Source organism: Thamnophis sirtalis, unplaced genomic scaffold, assembly GCF_051295495.1.
Source record: "Thamnophis sirtalis isolate CommonGarterSnake01/CBP01778 unplaced genomic scaffold, rThaSir2_p1.2 scaffold_1, whole genome shotgun sequence".
Taxonomy (NCBI): domain Eukaryota; kingdom Metazoa; phylum Chordata; class Lepidosauria; order Squamata; family Natricidae; genus Thamnophis; species Thamnophis sirtalis.
Window position 1 is genome coordinate 51,893,500 of NW_028261381.1, and position 18,185 is coordinate 51,911,684.

Consider the following 18,185-nt stretch of genomic DNA (forward strand, 5'->3'; position numbering starts at 1 on the left):
GTCTCCCTCCTCAAACTATGTACCCTTCCAGAAGTGCTCACCTAACAAGAAAAAAGTACCTTCTATGCAGCTGAAGGGAAATAAAAATTCAACAGATCGACATTACAGAAGCTACGTATTTTAGTTCTGAACAAGGGGTAGAACTGAGAACTTCCTCACATTTCTCGTTTTTTCTTTTGTGGCGCCAAACAGCTCCCAAAATGCTGTGTCTTGGCACCGTATTTTGAATCTAAGAATATATTTATATTCCCACAGCCAGTCCTTGAGCACACTTGTCACATCTTGTTTTACTCCTAAGAACATGCTTATTCAGCTCTCGAAAAATTAAATTAGCACAAGGGAAAAGTTTCTGAAAATGACAATTATCTTTTTGACAAAAGACCAGATTAGTTTAGTGCTGAGAACCAGCTTTCTTGCTGATTCATAAACATGCTATTCCACAAAGTATTAGAATTCACACTAATAATACATGTAGTAAATTACTGGCCCCTATCTTAGAATTTTTTTATGGCTCTATATGTGAGACAAATTGTTGGGATACCGACATAAGAAAATATTTCACCAGTGTAGTAAAATATATAAAGTATGGTCTGCGTATATTTATTATAGAATTATGTTTGCCTGCATGCTTTATAACCTCTTTGTAATTATGAGGTCAGAGATTATTCCCCTATTTTACATCAGTTTTAAAGGGCAAAGGGATCACAAATATTCCAATATCTACAGAAGTTATTAAGGAAATAATAAATATTTTATTATTTCTCAGCCAACCAAAAGCAATTCATTGATCTTAACATAATTTGAAGAGCACATTTATGTTATATAATGATATACCTTAAGTTGTCAAGATACTAAAGCTATTAATTCATTATTACCATAGACAATAAATTTAGCAATACCCAGATGAGGAAAAACTGATGGCTAGAAAAATTTTTGGAATTTCAGATTGTATTCATTACAGCTCAATTGTTACATAAAATTGGATAGTTCCATTCTGTTGATTAGAAAGTACTTTAGTAGCATTAGGTCCCAAAAATAAAAACGTAACAGATATCAACTTTTTGTTTTCTCTTACTTATAAACATGTTTGCTCAAGTAAAAGTTTTATCCAAAATATGTATATTATAAACAAATATTTCCTCCACATTTAAGTCACAGAGAATAGTTAGTTGTTTCAACTTTTAAGTAAAGGAGGTAGTAGAAGCTACTCTGGCTTGGCTAAAATACCCAATATCCAGACATTTACAACAGCCATATAAAGTTATGGCAGAAGGAATGCTGAGCTTCATGTCATGAAAATTAAGTCAACTTCATTATCAAAGTTCATAACATGGTTCTAATTTTATTACTTAGTGCAAAATAAATGTCTTTTCATCTTCAGCAAGGAAAATAATGCATCTTCAAAACTTCAAAGCATCTTCAATCATCGCTGTCACTTCCAGAATCACTCAACTGTAGATCATTTCCTAAAATTAAAATGGCAAGTTACACCATAGTAAAGAAGCGCAAGCAACCCAACAGCACAATCTGAACCTGGAGTCTGTGCTTTTCACTCCATATGTTGCTTTTCTTTTTCCAAATAAAAATACAGGACTTCCAGTCACTCATCTCTGATTGTATCTTTTAATCCTAACACATAGGATTAAAACACCAGGCTTTCAAAAGCTTTTAACATTACTCAACCTTGTTGAATTTGTCAATTAAAATAAAGGTTAGCTTTTTGAGAGGGAAAGTATCTAGTAACAACTGATTGCAATTTAGCAAATTCACAAAAAGTCTAGAATGGGAACTACAGTATCACATGCAATAGAATGGACAATTGCATTAATATCCTTGTCATAGTGCTGTTTGGTGGGTGGCAATATGAGTAAAATACTAATTGGGAGAAGCAATTGAGTGTTTGTTTTCTTATATGTAGGTGAGTTGAGAAAGAAAGGGTAGTTGGCCAAACATAGGTGTGCTTAATGATGAGCAAGATTACAAACTAAAAAAAGAAGTCTATGAATATATCTAGTAATATTTGGGGAGAAAGGTTCAGAAAATCATATATTACTGAGCATTTACAGCTTTCATGCAACATTGTAAATTTAGATCAGATTCAGATATCCACCTTTGGACAGTGTACAATTCTGTCCTAACAAGGTAACCAGAATTAGTTGTGTTCAGTGTGGTTTTAAAGTTTAAACTTCAGAATAATAACATTTTAAATATCCTTTAAACACACTACCATTTTATCATAAGTGTAGACATGAGAAGTATAATTTGCAAATAATATGTTTCACCCAAGGACATAAATGAAATCTCATGCAATTCTATTTATTTCAATACAAAGTAGAAAAAATAATTCTTTCTAGAAACATTTCAATTGCAAGTTGTGACATAAAATCAATCAGATTTAAGGGTCATCAGTTCTGTATACTGGCTATAAATACTTGAGCCAGAAGCAATTTGAAACATGTTTTTTACTTAAAATTTTCCCCATACACATTAAGGACACATTTAATACATTTCTTTGTCCTAGAAGCAAAATATAAACTATACTTTAAATAAAAGAAGCACTTAAATATAGAAATGCGGGCTAATTAATGCTAAAAATCAACAGTTTCTTTCAAGTTTCTCATATTATGTTTAATTATATAATATTTATGTAGAAAGTTCAAGAATAGTAAGCTGGCTTTCCATTGCCACAAAAGGCAATATTGCATTGTAAGTTATCAACAATTTTTCTTCATCAACCTTATAGTGTTAACAGAGCCCAAACAAAATGCCAAATGATTACAATTATTTTGTTCAAATTTCTAGCCATTCAATCATTCTCCAAATGAATGCTCTCCAAAATTTTCCTCCCAGTTATTCATCATAGTATTTAACAAGTTCAGTCCTTTTGGGCTGTTTTCTCACCTATTTGGGATGTAAAGTGAACATATAGTGCTAATCCTACCTAAATAAAAACCTTGCTGTTTCTCACTGGGTTTTCTATGCAACCGCCAATTCCATCACTAAAAGCTTTTAAAAATAGTTTTTCAGGTGGCCCAGGTAAAGACCATATATATGCTCATTTAACTTTATAAAATATTTTGCTTTATTATGTATTTTTTTCCTTATCAAGTTCATACTGAGGGCCAGTTTGGTCAAGTGGTTAAGGCACCAGCCTAGAAAGTGGGAAATCATGAGTTCTAGTCCCGCCTTAGTTATGAAAACCAGTTGGGTGACCTTGGGCCAATCATCCTCTCTCAGCCCAATTTACCTCACAGGTAGTTGAGGAAAATGTATTCCAGTAAACTGAATTGACCTTGTTGATACAGTGAAATGTTTTAAGAAGGCAAGTTTTCTTTCCAAAATTTAATTTTGTCAATGTTCAAAACATCAAGATGTTCTTATTATTAAAAAAGTATCAAGGACGTAGTAAAATTAAATGAATTGCCAGGAAAATAAATAACTCTTTATTAGTATCAATTGTTATATAATCCAAGGGGTGTATATATAGAGAATACTGGAGTTAATAATCAAGTCCGATAATAGCGTAACTGAATAAAGATACAGTATATAGATACATACAGATTAGCACAAGCTAAACAAATGACTGGTTGCATCATTTTTGGCTAGCTTTGACAGCTAAGCTATAATTTATATTCCCATTGTTCCTGATTATATATGATATCCCAGAATCAAGCAGGAAAAATCCTTTGCTCTATTTTTGGATCAGGAAAATACGGTAGGAGTCTACCATTTACTTATGAAGTGCCAACTTACTTGTGTGTTCCATTTTGAGAACTGTATATAAAAAAATTCTACAAAAATTCTAAAATTCTATAATCATTTATGCTTCCTATCTATCTAGTTACTTTGCTTTAGGTTGTGATAAAGGCTGGTTTGTTATAAGGTAAAGGAAAAAAAATGTCAGGCCATATATATAAACCAGTTCTTAGCAAAGCAGCCCTGGAAATAAAACAAAACATTTTACTGCAGTGAAATGTGAACTATACTGCAGTGATCATTTCTGAAATGTATGAATGCTTCTGGACAACATTGTTTTAAAACCCCAAATCCTGAAACCAGTCGTAGGTGATATCATCTGTGCTGAATTGTTTTTAACCATAATCTTTAATTTGGCATCATGAGAGGTCAATGAAACCTTTATCCCACCTTCTAATCCAAACTGCTGTTGTGTAACTTAAATCTGTGCCTGGAAAGTCGTAACTAACAGCATGTGGTTTCCTCATGCCCAAGTCTATCATAGCATGCTTTGTTTTATTACTTACTCAGTGTATTCATCAAACGGCCACTGCTCTCTTGACTTCTGCGATATCCAATATCCACATCTGGGAATGCCTGTTGGGATACTGTCATCATGGGATGCGGTGGCTGCAGGTGTGGCATTGACAAGGGAAGCGATAGCTTTGATCCTTCTTCTTCTGAATCACTAGAGCTGTTTTCACTACTTGATGAAGCAGATGAACTCTTTGATTCCGATGAACTATCAGAACTGCTCATTTGCTCTATGATTTTAGCTTCTGCTTTTAGCTCTGAAAAATACGATGTAAAAAAGGAAAAAAAATAAAATGTAAGACAAAGGCACACATAATCACGTTCAGTTCACAAACCTGGGAGATCATTAATTATGTGGTACAGAGGTTAGAATTGGATCAGATGTTCCCATAGCTGAAATCTCTACTCAAAGAAATAATAGATAAAAAGAGAAAATACCAGTTCTGTAAAAGGAAGAAAAACTCCAAATATATAAGAAGGCTTTCTGAAGCACAGCTCAATATGTTTCATATTTTTTCCTTAAGGAGACTCTTCAATAATTAATTTCAATCCTGGCCTCTGCACAAAACTGATACTGATCATTCACAAATGCTCTTGGAAAAAAACCTGGCAAAGGGTCCCGAAACCTCACTTTATTTGAGCAATCTTGAACATTGATGTAGAGCCCTGAGGAGCAAATACAAAATATGTATGAAAAAACCTGCTTCATCATTGTTTTTTAAAGTGATCGCAGCAGAAACAACATGGCAAAACTCCCATCCTTCTATAGCCTGTTAGGCAACAATTGTTTAATCAGGTGATCAAATCAATTTAATCAATTACAGCTGTTATTCTTAGCAGATATACCTGCACTGAATTCAGAAATTCTGTATCAAAATCCAGCAAGCTGAGAACAGTTCCCCCATTCAGCCCAGTAGTTCTATACAACTCTTATTCTGACTGTAGCTAAAGTTTGAAATACTATTTGCCATACAGCATTTTCAATCTTGAGGCAAAGCCAAACTAAACTGTGCTACTTCTAATGAACTTAAAGCAACAGCAGTATTATATTGTATGGGATTTGCTGATGAGCTTCAAATCAGGAGCACTGCCAACCTCACTCAGATTTTAGGCAGACTATGTTAAACCTTCCTTCACAACAATGCCTGGTTTAAATCATCATCTTGACTTCAGGACTTCAAGGAAACTACAACCTCACAATTATTCCTTTAATACTAAATAGTAAAAATGGTTGGAGAAGGCTCAGAGACATTCATTATTTTCTCTATGACAAAATCTCTCTCTCTCTCTCTCTCTCTCTCTCTCTCCAGGTGAAACTCGAAAAATTAGAATATCGTGCAAAAGTTCATTTATTTCAGTAATGCAACTTAAAAGGTGAAACTAATATATGACTCATTACATGCAAAGCAAGATAGTTCAAGCCGTGATTTGTCATAATTGTGATCATTATGGCTTACAGCTCATGAAAACCCCAAATCTACCGTCTCAGTAAATTAGATTACATGCAATTAATAAAACAAGGATTGTACATAGAACAATATCAGACCGCTGAAAAGTATAAGCATGCATATGTACTCAGTACTTGGTTTGGGCCCCTTTTGCAGCAATTATTGCCTCAATGTGGGGTGGCATGGAAGCTATCAGCCTGTGGCACTGCTGAGGTGTTATAGAAGACCAGGATGCTTTAATAGCGGCCTTCAGCTGCATTGTTCAGCCTCATGTCTCTCATCTTTCTCTTGGCAATGCCCCATAGATTCTCTATGGGGTTCAGGTCAGGCGAGTTTGCTGGCCAATCAAGCACAGTAATCCCATGGTCATTGAACCCGGTTTTGGTGCTTTTGGCAGTGTGGGCAGGTGCCAAGTCCTGCTGGAAAATGAAGTCAGCATCCCCGTAAATTTGTGTGTTGAAGGAAGCATGAAGTGCTCCAAAATCTCCTGGTAGATGGCTGTGTTGACCCTGGACTTAATGAAGCACAGTGGACCAACACCAGCAGATGACATAGCTCCCCAAATCAACAGACTGTGGAAACTTCACACTGGACGTCAAGCCTGGGTACGCCTGGTGCGCCAGTTGCGACCCTACCTGAACCGGGAGGCCCTCACAACAGTCACTCGGGCCCTCGTGATTTCTAGGCTGGAATACTGCAATGTGCTCTACATGGGGCTGCCCTTGAAGAGCATCCGGCGACTTCAGCTAGTACAGAACGCAGCCGCGCGAGTGATTGCGGGTGCACCCCGATTCACCCGCATTACACCTATCCTCCGCGAGCTGCGCTGGCTACCTGTTGATCTCCGGATGCGCTTCAAGGTGCTATTGACCACCCATAAAGCCCTACATGGCAGTGGATCTGGATACTTGAGAGACCGCCTTCTGCCAATTACCTCCCTACGGCCTATAAGATCTCATAGGTTAGGCCTCCTCCGCATCCCATCGGCCAGCCAATGTCGGCTGGCAACCACAAGGAGGAGGGCCTTCTCAATAGCGGCCCCGACCCTTTGGAACGAGCTCCCCGTAGAGATTCGTACCCTCTCCACCGTCCAGGCCTTCCGCACAGCCTTGAAGAACTGGCTCGCCCGTCAGGCCTGGGGATAAGGACCACTACCCCGCCCGAATGTTGTATGCATGTTGCGTATTATTTTATTATGTGTTGTTGTCGTAGTATTGTATTGTATTGTATTCCCCTCTCCCTGGTTTCTGTGAGCCGCCCTGAGTCCCCTCAGGGAAAAGGGCGGCCTACAAATAAAATCAATTCCAAATTCCAAATTCCAAGCATCTTGCAGTATGTGCCTCTCCATTCTTCCTCCATTCTCTGGGTCCTTGGTTTCCAAATGAGATGCAAAAGTTGCTCTCATCAGAAAAGAGGATTTTAGACCACTGAGTAACAGACCAGGTCTGTTTTTCTTTAGCCCAGGTAAGACACTTCTGACGTTGTTTGTTGTTCAGGAGCGGCTTGACAAGAGGAATACGACATTTGAAGCCCATGTTCAGGATCCATCTGTGTTTTGTGGCTCTTGATGCACTGACTCCAGTCTCAGTCCACTCCTTGTGAAAGTCCCCAACAGTTTTGAATGGCCTTTGCCTGACAATCCTCTCCAGGCTGCGATCATCCCTGCTGCTTGTGCACCTTTTTCTTCCACACTTTTCCCTTCCACATAACTTTCTATTATTGTGCTTTGATACAGCACTTTGGGAACATCCAACTTCTTTTGCAATTACCTTTTGAGGCTTTCCCTCTTTATGGAGGGTGTCATTGATGGTTTTCTGCAGAACTGTCAGGTCATCAGTCTTTCCCATGATTGTGATTCCTACTGAACCAGACTGAGAGACCATTTAAAGGCTCAGGAACCCTTTGCAGGAGTTATGGCTTAATTAGCTGATTAGAGTAGGACACTTTGAGACTAGGATATTGCACCTTTTCACAATATTCTAATTTTCTGAGATTGTGGATTTGGGGTTTTCATGAGCTGTAAGCCATAATCATCACAATTATGACAAATCACAGCTTGAACTATCTTGCTTTGCATGTAATGAGTATCTCATATATTACTTTCATCTTTTCAGTTGCATTACTGAAATAAATGACTTTTGCACAATATTCTAATTTTTCGAGTTTCACCTGTATCTATCTCAATCTCACCAAAGCTTCCATGATCAGCACCAAACAATTCAGCATTAGCAGTAAGAAATCTTGAATTTTGTATGAGTGCAGTTTCTGTCAGGTTGTCTTCTAGTTTAATTTTTAATTCATTCAAGAGTACTTTTCTGCGTGTATGATTTAATTAAATGGAGTCCATTTCACTTATGCCCTAACCAATACTAGCTATCCACTTGGCAATGCAAAAAAAAAATATTTTGCCATTCCTATCCACCACACTACACCACACCCCACTCTTGGAAGATCCTTCCCTGCCGGGTAATTGTCAGGTTGGCAGAATGCTGGGCAACCTCTTTGGAACTGTGTGACTCAGGAAAAAAAAATCTTAAACAAAGCATTCAACCTTAGAAAAAAACCTCTCCATTTTAATGTAATCTTAAACACCCTCCCCTGCAGCAAGTGGGTACTTTTTTAAAGCAGCTATTGAGGAAACTAAATGACAAGATTTTCCAGTCAGAGTTGAGTCACAAAAGAAACACCTGCCTGTATCTCCCCCCCTCCCCTGAATATTCAAAGACTTTGCCTAAGAAGAATGCCCTGGCCATCAGTACAACAAGCTACTATTTTTTTAACATTAATTTACCATCCACCAAGTTTTTCTTACTCATCTGCCACACTATGTAGCTGGAAGTTTATTCTATTTTACTTTACATAGTATGTAAAGTAAGTGTGACATTCCTACTGTTACTAACGGAAGGGGAAAAAATGGCACAACTTCCAAGCCATTCAAAGGAGCAAAATTCAAATTCAGTATGGCCCAAATTTTGTTGAAAAGCAGCATCCCCAGAAAATGGTATTTCAGATCTAGACAACTGCATGTGTATCCATGCAAAATCTTAGTAAAAATAAAACCATAAAGGGGGGGGGGACTTTCAATGGGATTGGCTCGCCACACCTCTGCCAGCAAAGGGGACATGTGCTGGCTTCATCAATCGGGGAATTTGGGCTGTTGGGGTCCATGAGAAGAGCCTTCTCTGCTATGGCTCCGGACATTTGGAACATATTATCCCCCCCTCCCCCTTCCTGAGATCTCATCCTTCTGACCTTCTATAACAGCCTAAAGACCTGGCTTTGGCAGATGGCTTGAGGCCGCAACAGGGGAACACCACACTGGAATTGGTGGATGAATTAAGAGAAAATCCCCCCTCACCACCACCCTGCCGCAATGCATCCTAATCCCTCACCCCACATCTGTTAACTGCAACTTCACTTGGATTCTAATTCTGTTTTTATTGTTTTCAGAAATATTTATCTTTTATGGTTTTAATGTTGTAAGCCTCCTGGAGTCACTTCAAAGCAAGACGAGCGGCAAACAAATTTAATAAATAAATAAAAAATAAAACTAGAGACTATTATCAAAGAAAGTAAAGAATGAGGATAGTGACCAAGAGAATATATAAACAGGATCAACATGACTAGAAAATTCAGCTAACAGAAAGGCAACAACTCAGTTATATATCTGTGTAGTGTAGCATGAGGTTTTGTATTATTATACCACACTGGCAAGAATAAAGGATCAATGAAAAGACTGACATATTGCAACCAGTGCAGTAACAGAAGTAATTAAAAAAAACCTGTTCTATAGCCCTCATAATCTTTGGAGCCATGGACAATAATTACATAATGGCTCCAAATAGGAGCCGTGAATATCCATCTCTAACCTCTCTCTCCCACCCACCCCCAAAAAACATCCACCCACTCAAAACACATGGATACATTTTTATGACATGGGCATTGCAGTTCAGATGAGGAAGCAGTTTTTACTATAGTGAATTCATCTAGAGCAGGGGTGTCCAACCTGGAGTGTCACGTTGTCATCACATGATGTATCACAATTTTTCCCCTTTGTTAAACTGGGGTGGGCGTGGCCAGTGTGTGACGCAACCGGTCCACCTAGAACTATTCTGGTGATTCAGGTGACATGCAAGTAAGAAGTTAAATTGACAGAATTGCACAGAATTTCATAATAAGTTGTTTCAAAGTTTCAAAACAATAAGTTGTTCTGAGAACACTTCATTCCCAAAGCTGCTTTCCTTCCAACCAACATGAAAATGAAGCAATCTTGCAGAAGAGGGATTGATTGCTTTTTTCCTCATCTGGTTTTCATGTTGGTTCAGAAGAAATAAATCTTTTTTTTATTAGTATTTATAGCCAGAAAAAAGGAGCACTAGAATAGACAATGGTAAATTCCATGGTTTTCACTATTTCTGGTCCACTATATATCTCTGTGCTAGATTTGCAAAATGTTTTTCTATGCATTTAAAAAACAAGCTGACTTATGGATACTACAGGGAGCATCCTCTGAACTCTACAAGTGTTGTGCCCGCCAAATCTTTGCTGATAAAAGGGATTGGCAAAGCAGAAACAAACCTCAATTCTGAGGTTTATTTACAAGAAAATATTCTATATAGTGCCCTGGCCAGATCCTGAAAAACCTGGACAGGATCAGATCTAGTTAGTTTCTGGATACTCCATAGGAAATCTTGGGATTGTTCGCTAGATTGAGAAATATTTTTTTAAAATCTGAAAAAGTCATCGGAAACCACTTTTGTAAGTCTCCCAGGAAAACTACATGAATATAAACTATGTAATTCTCTGTACCTGAATTTAATTTAAAGATATCATTTCCATTTTTAAATTACTTGATCAAGACAAGAATAATTTAAAAGGCAATACATCTGGATACAGGTAGTCCTCAATTTATGACCACAATTTATGTTGCTGAGAGATTTGTTAAGTAAGTTTTGCCCCATTTTACAACTTTTATGTTTTTATGACTTCACATTTGTTATGGTGATGCTGCAAGGGTCATAATTGTGAAATATGGTCATGTCACTTTTTTCAATGCCACTGTGATTCAAATGGTCACTAAATGAAATAAGTTGAGGACTACCTTTATATGGATATGAATGAGTGTGTGTGTGTGTGTGTAGTCCTCGACTTATTAATCTATAAAATAGATTAAAAACCTTCTCCCTTTATATATTATTCTGCATACAGGCAGGGTATCCATTGTGAATAAATAATCATATGAATCCTAGCTGAATACTGAATCCCTGACACTGAAGCTGCTACCCCACCCCGACCAACTTATCTTCTCAAGGACAATTTAAGCAAAAAACTTCAGTCTCAAAGTCTTCAAGTTACGGAATCACTCCGCAATCTCAAGGAATATAGCTATAATTTACCTCTTTCAATATCATCCATAGGAGAAGGTGGAGACACCTTTTCTTTTGGTGGAGATGATTTGTGGATGTTTGGCATCTTATTAGTGTGTTTCATTAGCTGCTGCTGGTGGTGCTCAATACGAGACTGCACCTTGCTGCTGCCTTCACCTCTGCATCAGATCATCAAAAAAAAATCTTGAAAAATATGTAATAGTTTGCTTTTTCAACACTTTTTAAAGAATATACAAAATAAATGAAGTTCTGTGATATGGATAACTATAATGACTGCTACCCATAATACAGTTGTTACAGACTAGTTATTTCATGAACTTGTGCTAAGGTTTTTATTAAAATAAACAAGTCTAAACTTGCTACAGGAAAACAGTTAAATGTGTTCCAGTATACAACATTAAAGAGAGTGAGCATGCTCAGAAATTGGGTTAAAGAAAGCAAATGAGAGTTGTCTGGAGACAGAATAGAATTTAAATAAATTCCCATTTCTCATTGAAATCTTCCAAAATACCTTACATTTCAATAGCCACTATACAAGTGATATGAACATGTAGTAGAGTACAACTGAAAGAAAATTAGAAGAGTGTTGAACCTCCATGCTCTGTTTGGCATAACAGCTTTTCAGTTTCAGTTAATCATAGTTTAAATTTACATCTGAATCACTAGCTGTGGTTAATATTAAAATCCAAGCACATGACAGCTTTCGCATTGCACTTCCTACTTACCCTGGAAAATGATAAGGGAAGGGAACACTCATGAGGCCAATGCTTATCAGAACTTTTATCCCAAAGCAACTATCACATTTTAAGAAGGAACAACTTGGCTATTTTTTCTACCCACCTGGTTTTCTTCACTGTGATATTGCTACTAAGTTTCTCTAGTCTACATTCGCCAGTGTCATGGTTAATTATTAAGATGCATTCTTTTTGATATGGCTTCTTGGAACCCTTGAAAACTGTTACTGGTGGAGTAGAGCCCTATTTTAAATCAGAAAAGAATTACTAGTATCACTATAGGTTTTTTTTTCCTCTTAGGGAAGAGCTCTATATTTTATAATAAAAAGCCCTCACATTTCACACATAACCTCAAGAGTCTCTATTTCACTGTAAAAATAAAAAAGGGAAGCCAATCTTAGGATTCATGTTTCATAATGAAATTACATTTTTTTGGTTTTTCACAGAACACTGAATTCAGTCCAGCCCAGCTCAGTTAATTCCTGGCCTTTGTTTATCATATAACTACAAAGAATTTCATTCCATCTCCTTAATTAACATCCCTCCTCAGTTATTAAAAAAGAAGTTTATGTTTGCATCAGTAACTGCAAGCTATTACTGCCATGAATTGCTGCCTTTCCTTTTTTTCCTGTTGAATTTTCTATCAAAATTATAGTGCAACAAACAACTTTTGAAAATACTAGTTTGCTTCAAGATTACATACAGCAATTTTACAGTTCTAGCACAGAAGAGTAACTATGTGCGTTTTTTAACTTACGGTTTACCGAAAATATTTTGATATCTTAACAGAATTGAAGATGAATCTCCCTCATCAATAGGACTATTATATGTTCTCAATAAATCAATTTCAGCCTGATTCATATGTCACAAATAACACAAATCATATCATATTATGAGGGGTCCTTGGTGATCTCTAAGCTTGCTTGTTTTCTTGCGGATGGTTCATTACCCAAACTAGTTAACATCATCAGTACCAAGCCCCTTGAGCTACAAATATTCTCACTTATCATATCATGTTTTGCCTAACTGGTCTTCCCCACTTGGTTCATTCTATCAGGTGTGGCCAAACAAACCAAAAAACTCCATACTTAACAAGGAGAAATGTAAGTAATGTTTGTTTTTTACTTATGAAGAGGAACAAGCTAGGAGAATTAGGTAATACAAAGTTGCCTGCTTTTTGAGAAGTCCTGACTGGTAGGGAACAAGTACTGGGAGCAATTGCACAATTTGCTACAGCACCTTTCCTTAATTAGACTGTCTAAAAGTTGAAGGTTTCTGGCTTATCATAAAAAAAAACCCAGTAAAAGTTGCTTTGCACTTCGGATCTGTTATCCTGTCATCATTAATCACTTTTGTGCAGCTATTACAAAGATACTTCTAAAGTGGTCAAATGCAAGAATCAACACAAGGATTTTCCTGCTATTTATTGCTCTCACATGTAGCCAGTATCTGTTGCAGAACATAGATCCTCATAGTAAACACATAAAATACAAATTGTAAGACTGCAACTTCCATTATTCTACAGTTCAATAGCATCTTGGAAGTTACCAATCCCCTAATATAATAGCCCATTTGCACAGTCTACCTTGATAATTATATTCTTCATGCACTAACATAAAAGTAATCACACTTAAGATATAGCTATGCCTTTTTAAGGAATACAAAAATCTTACCTCAATATTTGGCAACATTACTGTTACCTGTTCACCTTTACCAACTTCAAGGTTTCCTTCACAAGATGTATCAATTGATGCAGGTTTGAAGTCATCTGAATAAAATCATAAATATTTATGATTCCATAAATATTGATCAACTTACAAGATAAATGGAAAAGTTACATTATTCAATGGAAATCTTTTCTACTAGTAGTTTATCTGTCTTGTTTAGTCTTATTCAGAGGTCCTTAGGAGTAATCCACTACTTATTATAAATTAATAATTAAGTTCCCATACCACTCAACTCCTAGATAAATAGCCTGGGCTATTTATCAATGGTTTAAAAAATTAAAACAAAAAAAGCTCAACATAGAACAAAGTCAAAGATGGCAGAGATAACAAACCTTCATAGGAACAAAGAAAAAGAAGAAAGGGGGGGGGGTCAATCATGCTCAACAAAGGCCTGGGGAAAAAGCCAGGTCTTTAGGGCCCTTTGAAACTTGAGGTGTGTGTGTGTGTGTGCACGCGCACACTGCTACAGAGAAAGTACTATTTTTGGTTTTTTTGCATTTCTAAGCAGCACTCTTTTACAAAAACATGTCAATCAATTTTAAACAGATCCATTTTTAACTAATTTTCACATTCAACGGAAAATAAAGAACTAAGATTCAGAAAGAAAAATATTTCAAGTTTTAAATCCAAATATTCCCACATCCATATAACAGGATTTATAATTTTGGTAATACGTATTTCTATCCAGTGGAATTAATCACTGCTCTAATCCAACCTCCAAAGATATATATAGTGACGATTGCTTCTTAATGAGCTGAACAAATATTTTATTCTATTTCTTATTCGTATTTCATAAGATTAAAAAGTTACAAACCTAATTTGTTTACTTCCAGGATGTTGTTGCATTTATTTACAACCAATTTCGTTGTATTTAAGTACAATGACAATAAAGATTATACTTATTTTATCTAAAAATGTCAAATGTGCCCTTGATTCTGTTAACTTGTCCTGTTAATTATTGACACTGCAGAGAGCTTAGGTTTTAAGCACTCTACAATGTGGATCTATTCTAAGTAAATAGAAATCTTTAGGTTACAATTCTGTAACAATAATGACAGTTGTGATAAATATAACAGGATCCACTGCCAAATATAATTGTCCTATATTGTACAAAATGCCATCACACCCCAAAATGCATACAAGCATTCTAAAAATTGGATCTTTTTTATACTATGAATAGAACAATATGATTTGGGTAGTGGTAACTGGTTTATATTCCTCTCTGAGCTGAATTTGAAATGTTTAAAAGCACATAGAAGTAGAACAGTTATATAAACAAAACAATTTTTAAGAATCCAATTCAAAATACACTGTTCTACATCCCAGATATTTATACCTGAAATATGTTCTCACCTATAAAAGCTCATCTAGCCGGGAACTATTATTCAACACTTGTCTTTTATGAGATAGGGAGGCAGTTGGGCAACCTCTGGAAAACCAGCTTATTTCTCAAAGCCCTCCCAAGCCACGCCACAATCCCGCCAACTTTGTTTCCCTTCCGATCACCTCCCAGTCAACTTCAGGAGGTTCCCCTTACCTGTTTCTCGAATTGCTTTTCCCTTTAAAAAAAAAAAAGCAGAGGGGCTCTTAAACTGACTAAGCGGAGAAGTCACAGAACGAAACCGATACATACGGTACGTTTAATCCCCTTAAGGCAGGCGAGCTTTCCCACCGCAACTTTACTCCGGAACCAAGGAGAAATCTCTCGCTGCCTCGCTGCGTTTATAATTGCATCCCTTGAAGCTGGCTCTTTCCCCTTCATCCTCTTGCGGGAAAAGCAGCCTGAGTTTTGAGTTTTGCTTTGCCATCTAAAACAAATCCACACCCTCAACACACACGCGCGCGCGCGCACACACACACACAGTGTGTATGGGTTGAGGGCGTGGGTTTGTATGTACTGCATTACACACACACATACATACACAGTAACAGAGTTGGAAGGTACCTTTGAGGTCATCCAGTCCAACCCCCTGCTCACGTAGGAGACCTGAACTAGGGATTCGAACGTCGACAAGCTCAGCGTCGTAGCCACTGAGCCACCTAGTCAGGCAGTGAAAATATTGATCTTCAATCTGCTTTTCCAAAAATAAATAGGGTTCAAATGGATGACATTTTTGCCTATGATTTTCTCCTGAAAATCAAAAGCCCAAATACTATGGACATATTTGAACACACAGACACACGCGTCCCTTCTCCCTCGAAAGACTCTTCTAAAACGTCAGCAGGGGTACAATTTAGGCTTTCGGGCTAAAAACCACCAGGGTTAACAACGTATCCTGAAAAATTCGATTCCATTGGCACAGATTTTGAGTCTCTGTCCCCGAAGTTTACACACACACACACCACAACCTTCTCTTGTCGGCCTCTTGCCTTACGGGCTGACTATAACAGCCGAGGGGTCCCCACTACTCCTAAGCCGGAGCTCACTCGCGAAGCCTCAACTTTTTCCGCCGTCCCTTTTCTCCGCCTGTTAAAGCTCCCGCTTCGACTCACAGCGCAAGGTGTGGAAAGCGCAGCGCGGCTGCTTCTCGAAACTCTCGCCCAGCAACAGGACGCGCTCCTTGCTGTCGAAGAGAGCCCGGGCCGCGCCGTTCATCCCGAGACCCCCGCTTCCCGTTTCCTTCCTCTCTTGCTCGCCTCTTCTCTCCAACAGCTGCTTCCACTGCACTGGTACATCTCTCGCGCTTGCCAGTTGGGGGAAAGGGGCGGGGCTGCCGAGCGAGGCCACGCCCCTTGTCAGACTACCGCTCGCTCCTCACTGGATGAGGAGCTCCGAGCGCCGCCTTCCTTTCCTCTAGAAGCGGAGTCGGTTCAGGGAGGCTAGAGTGAGGCGAAGGGAAGGAAAAGGGCCTTCCCTTCCTATTGGCTGCGACCGTCTGGGGAGGTCACGCCCACTGCCGGTCAGTGGCCGTCAGATAAAGCCGTCCCCCACGCGTCGGTGCGTCTCAGGGTTCTAAGAAGGGAAGACGTGTTATGCTAATGAGAACTGCGAGGAACAGGCCCGCCAATGGGAGGCAGCTAAAGCGATTCTCTCTCACCGAGGTGTGAGAGCACTGATTCTATTGGCTGGAAGCGCTTGTGATCTCACAACCGTTGGCATAACAGCGCCATAAACGTTTCCGGTCGGGAGACGAGGCGGGTGAGAGAGAGTTGATGCCGAGGTTCAATGAGGGTTTTTTTAGGGGTGGGAGGTTGAGCGGCCACGTCGTGCCCGCAATGAGCACTTTATGACGCGGACAGTTACTGAATTGATGCTGGGACAGAGGGAGGGGGGAGGGAAATAACATGAACTGGCTTTTGCAAAGCTGACACGGGGTTACTAATTCCTTCATTTTTCTTCATTTAGGTCTCGCTTATTTTTATAAAGTGGCTTTTTTTTAAAAAAAAAACCTCAATCTCTCCCACAGTTAAGCTCCAGTCCCTGTGATTTATGATTTTGTCAGAAGCTCGAGGGTGATTTAGCATTAGCTCCTTTGATTGTTGTTGTTGTTTTACCTCCACTACTTATATAATTCTGGGATTTGGTAGTCTTCTGTAACTATGTTTTCACCCATATTTAACCTGTTCGGCTTCTTTTGAGATCACTCAGCGCTGGCTAAGTCCTGCCACATCCTTACATCCCTGAGATGACTTTCGGTCGATTTCCTTCTTTGCCCCACCTTATCACAGTGTCTTGTATAGGTAGTCCTTGATTTACAACCTTTCATTTAGTGACTGAAGTTACAGTGGCACTGAAGAAAGTGACTTATGGATGTTTTTCACACAAGAGTTGTAGCCTTCCCCATTGTCCTGAGATCAAAATTGGAAGCTTGACAACTGCCATGTATTTATGACGGTTGAAGTGTCCTGGAGTCATGGGATTGCCTTGTGCACCTTCTGATGACCAAAGGCAATGGGGAAGCCACGTTCACTTTAAAATTTGTGTTACTAGCTTAACAACTGCAAGGATTCACTTAACAGTTGTGGCAAGAAACATCTTAAAATGGGACAAAATTCACTTACTTATATTCAAATCACATTACATTTCAATCATTTAACTGTCTCACTTAGCAACAGAAATTTTGGATTCAATTGTCATAAATCAAGGACTACCGGTTCAGCAGTGGGGTTTAAATCCCCACCCTCCTTCAGATGGTTTACACAGAGGTTATTGAATCCATAACAACCATGTGATTAAGAAAAACTGATGGGAAATCTCTTAGTGAACTTTATGGTCAGTGGGCATTTGAATTTGGATCTGTCCTGCCCAGTATCACAATATTTTAATCTTGCTGGCTCTGGAGAGGATATAGAAGTAATCCCAATATAGGTGTGACTGCATGAGAAGCTTATTCACTGACTAGCCATATGAGCTAAGTTCATACAACATGTGATTGTGAACTAAAATATAATTGGCAAATTGTGGTCCAGGACTAATATGTTGGAGGGCAGTGACGTGCAGTCAGGGGAGGCAGGGCCTCACCACTGTTGTCATGAAAAGAAAAAAAAATTAAAAGGAAAAAGGCTGAGGTAGTTGCTGCCAGAGTCACAGTGGATGGCTCTGCTTAGTGCTTAACTGTTTAAAAAAGCCTCTAAAAAAGTGCCCTCTACAGGAGGAGGCAGGAGAACCACGTGCCTCAT

General features: G+C 38.4%; 1 protein-coding gene across 2 annotated transcripts; it reads right to left on the reverse strand.

Moving 5' to 3' along the window:
- Window positions 1-570: 570 nt before the first annotated feature.
- On the reverse strand, window positions 571-16,277 carry EAF2 (ELL associated factor 2). 2 transcript variants are annotated; one of them, XM_014065397.2, is made up of 6 exons: window positions 16,059-16,277; window positions 13,512-13,606; window positions 11,945-12,081; window positions 11,114-11,262; window positions 4,263-4,526; window positions 571-1,466 (listed from the first exon to the last, which is right to left on the reverse strand). In XM_014065397.2, the coding sequence occupies exons 1-6, from the start codon at window positions 16,159-16,161 to the stop codon at window positions 1,420-1,422; spliced, it is 795 nt and encodes a 264-aa protein (XP_013920872.2). In that variant the 5' UTR covers window positions 16,162-16,277; the 3' UTR covers window positions 571-1,419. The 2 variants fall into 2 exon arrangements, with proteins under 2 accessions (XP_013920872.2, XP_087567977.1); XM_087711851.1 differs by lacking the exons at window positions 11,945-12,081; window positions 16,059-16,277.
- Window positions 16,278-18,185: the final 1,908 nt, after the last annotated feature.